At 46.0% G+C, this 3,175-nt stretch overlaps 1 protein-coding gene across 1 annotated transcript in view; it reads right to left on the bottom strand.

Moving 5' to 3' along the window:
- Window positions 1–337: 337 nt before the first annotated feature.
- Window positions 338–3,175, bottom strand: part of HSPB8 (heat shock protein family B (small) member 8) — a 12,985-nt gene continuing 10,147 nt past the window's right edge. The window contains exon 3 of the mRNA XM_029216974.1: window positions 338–1,345. Within this exon, the coding sequence (XP_029072807.1) occupies window positions 1,186–1,345 (160 nt within the window). The 3' untranslated portion in view covers window positions 338–1,185. The remainder of the gene's footprint in view (window positions 1,346–3,175) is intronic.

Here is a 3,175-nt window from a genome sequence, read left to right as displayed (position 1 = left end):
TTGTACCCTTGCCTTCTCTTCCTATACATTGTCATATAAGGTTGAGATGCTTGGAGCTGCTGCAGCCATCTTGCAAACATGAAGACAGAACTTGTAGACTTGTCAGAGACGGCAGAGGAAAATGATAGAAAGACTCTGGGTTCTTGGTGGCATAACAGCTGAAAAAGTAACTCCGAAATCACTCATATCTAAACTTCTTGTAAAGTTAGACAGATATTTATGTCATTTAAGCCACTATGCATTGGGCATTATTATTTGCTGCCACAAGCATCCCTAATAGATGTGGCATATCTAAGTGGTACTGCATTTAGTTCCCATCAAAATGACACACGAAGCTAAGAACAAGCTCCTTTATTATTATTATTATTTACTGTTATTTTCCCCTAAACAGCACAATTCAAATAACAAAGACACACATGTCCCACCCATATACACAGTACCACGAGTCTGCCTGACAGGCAGTCTGGCCTTTGCTTGGTTCCCGGTGGAGCTGTCTGGAGACAGCCCCCTCTGTAAAAATCCCGACTTGGACATAGGAGACACAAGAAAGGGGGGACTTTAGCCAGAGAATAAACTAAGGGGCTTCCAGAGTCCTTGGGGAGTGCCAGCTTGGGAACATGCTATAAATGCCTGGGTGGAGGGCAGAAGGCACTGTTTGTTTTCTTGTGGTTGTTGGATAAATCCCATATGGGGATGTAAGACCTGTCTATAAGCCTGTGTAAACCAAGTCTTCAGAAACACAGCGGGGTGAGCTTCTGGGCTCCGTCAACCAAACCCTGAGGCAGGCATGGACACTGGGAGCCCAGAATGGGAACCTGGGTGATGGGGAGGTCCCCAGAGAAAAGCAACTCTTGCATTAGCTGCAAGGTAAGATACAATGTGAAATGTTATGTCCCCTTTTATTTGTTTTGCAGCTGTAGAATGTGCAACATTTTCATCACGATAGAAAAGGTAAAGAAAGAAAAACTCGCAGCATCTTGGCCTAATGCAGCGGAACACGACCTGCCAATTGCGCCATCTTGCGGAAAAACCTACTATTACACTCTCCAGGGAATCTGGTCAATCCACCCTGACCCCCAACATTTCAGTCGCACTAAATCTACGAGTTCAGCTAAAGTAATGTATCCTGGAATCAAAGAAGCCCAGGGGTTGGGGAGGGAACAAGGAAGGGCCAAGACTGGGGTCTCAGGTACAAGTGACTTCCTGGCTGTCTTGGGGAAGCTCGTTGTTGAAACTGCTCTCTCCAAATGGTGAGTAAGGGGGGATCTGGGGGGCTTCGATGATCAGCAGGCCTTCTGGGGAAAGCGAGGCGAATACTGTCACAGGATCCACCTCTGCAGGAAGCCTAGGAGAAACACACGATTCATTTATTATCTTTAATATAGCCAAACATTCTCATTTCATTTGAAAGAAAATATTTTCGATATTGCCTGGTGGGATTATTATTTTGATAATAATCCCAGCAGGCAAGTTCCACTACTATCCCCAATTTATAGATGAGGAGACTGAGATCAGAGAGGTGAACTGATTTGCCCAAGGTCACACAGCTGGCAAGCAGCAGAGGGGAATAGAATTGGAATCCCGGTCTCTGAATTCAGAGTAGCTTATCATGATGCTCCCCTGTCTCCCCAGGCACCAGACTTTTGAAAAAAGGTCCACGGTAGGGAAAGCCAGAAGGTTCAATCCCCATAGATCACCAGTCCAGGCTGGCTCTGACTATTGTAAATGCAGGGGTCTTGATGAAAGACCCAGGAAGTAAGGTGAGCCCATTCTGGTCATGGGCAGAAGGACCCGTCCTGGAGGGGTTGGGGAGTTTTTTGCTGTGAACAGCCACCTGTAGCCACATGAACTTCCTCTACCAGGGAGACTCCTGCCAAATTGAGCCACAGAGATTACCAAGGGGCCTGCAGGGAAGGATGGAAGAGAAAGGGAACTTGCGCAGTTGCCAAGCCAAACTTCTGAAGTAGAGACAAGGCCAAGAGTTTGGACCTCCCTCTCTGGGCTGGGGATGGGCTGACTCCGTTTAACCCTTTGCACGCCAACCCATAGAACACCTGGGACAATATGACAGGGCAGCCGTGGTCCACAAGCATGGACTTTGCAGGCGGGCAGACGTGAGTTCAAATCCTGGTTCTTCCTGACTGTGCGACCTTGGGCTAGTGATCCTGCCTCTCTGAACTTATTTCCTTATAGGAAAAGGGGGTTAAAAATAGCATCTATCTCTTAGGGTGGTGTGAGAATTCTGTAGGATGATGAAAGCAAAGGGCTTAGCACAGTGCCTGGCATACAGGAAGTGCTCAGTCAGCCTCACCTTCTACATTGTTATTGAAGTCATTGGCTGTACAAGTGAGCATCTTGACAGCTGAGACTATTTTAGCACAAGCACTGACCCATGAACTGTCGGAGCCCGAAAGGATCTCGACTGTCCAGGATGATGCTCTCATGTTACACACGAGGAAACTGAGGCCCCGAGATGGGGAGAGACTTGTTCAAGGGCTCTCACTGGGTGACCTCTATATTGAAACACGTGGTGGGAGAGCTATTCCTCCTCAACCCTCTTGCAGATCTTTCATTCACATCTAAGGGAAAGTCTCAGCTCTGTGTTAACATGCCTTTAACACCTTGGCCTCTATCTCCTGCTATTTTCTCTCTTTTAACAAAGAAAGAGCTAATCTATGACTTAGACCCTCAGGCAGGCAACACGGCCTGGTTAGAATTTAACCACATTTTGCTTCCCTTGGATTTATTTTACAATTGCCTTCTTCAGTGAACGTTTGACTGATGAGAATTGAACCTTATCAAAAGCGAGTTGATCGAAAAGAAAAAAAGTCGTGAGCAAATAATAGTATGGGAACGTAAGCACAGAAGGCAAAAACTAGTTGAAGATGGTTCGTGAACTACTCATTTGGTTTCCCCTAACCAAACAGGAAGGTCGTGGGCTTGGAAGGTGGAGAGACCTGTGTTCAAGTCCCAGACCTGCTCATTATTGGTTATGTGACCTTAGCTGAGTCCCATCATCCTCTGAGCCTCAGTTTTCTCATCCACAAGGTGAGCTTAATGATACCTACTCTATAGCATCCTTTTTTTTTTTTTTTAACATCTTTACTGGAGTATAATTGCTTTACAGTGGTGTGTTAGTTTCTGCTTTATAACAAAGTGAATCAGCTATACGTAT

The sequence above is a fragment of the Monodon monoceros genome, unplaced genomic scaffold (assembly GCF_005190385.1).
Source record: "Monodon monoceros isolate NGI ecotype Baffin Bay Population unplaced genomic scaffold, NGI_Narwhal_1 Super_Scaffold_1, whole genome shotgun sequence".
NCBI lineage: Eukaryota > Metazoa > Chordata > Mammalia > Artiodactyla > Monodontidae > Monodon > Monodon monoceros.
The sequence above is the reverse complement of the archived record's forward strand: the minus strand, read 5'-3'. Positions and strand labels throughout refer to the sequence as shown.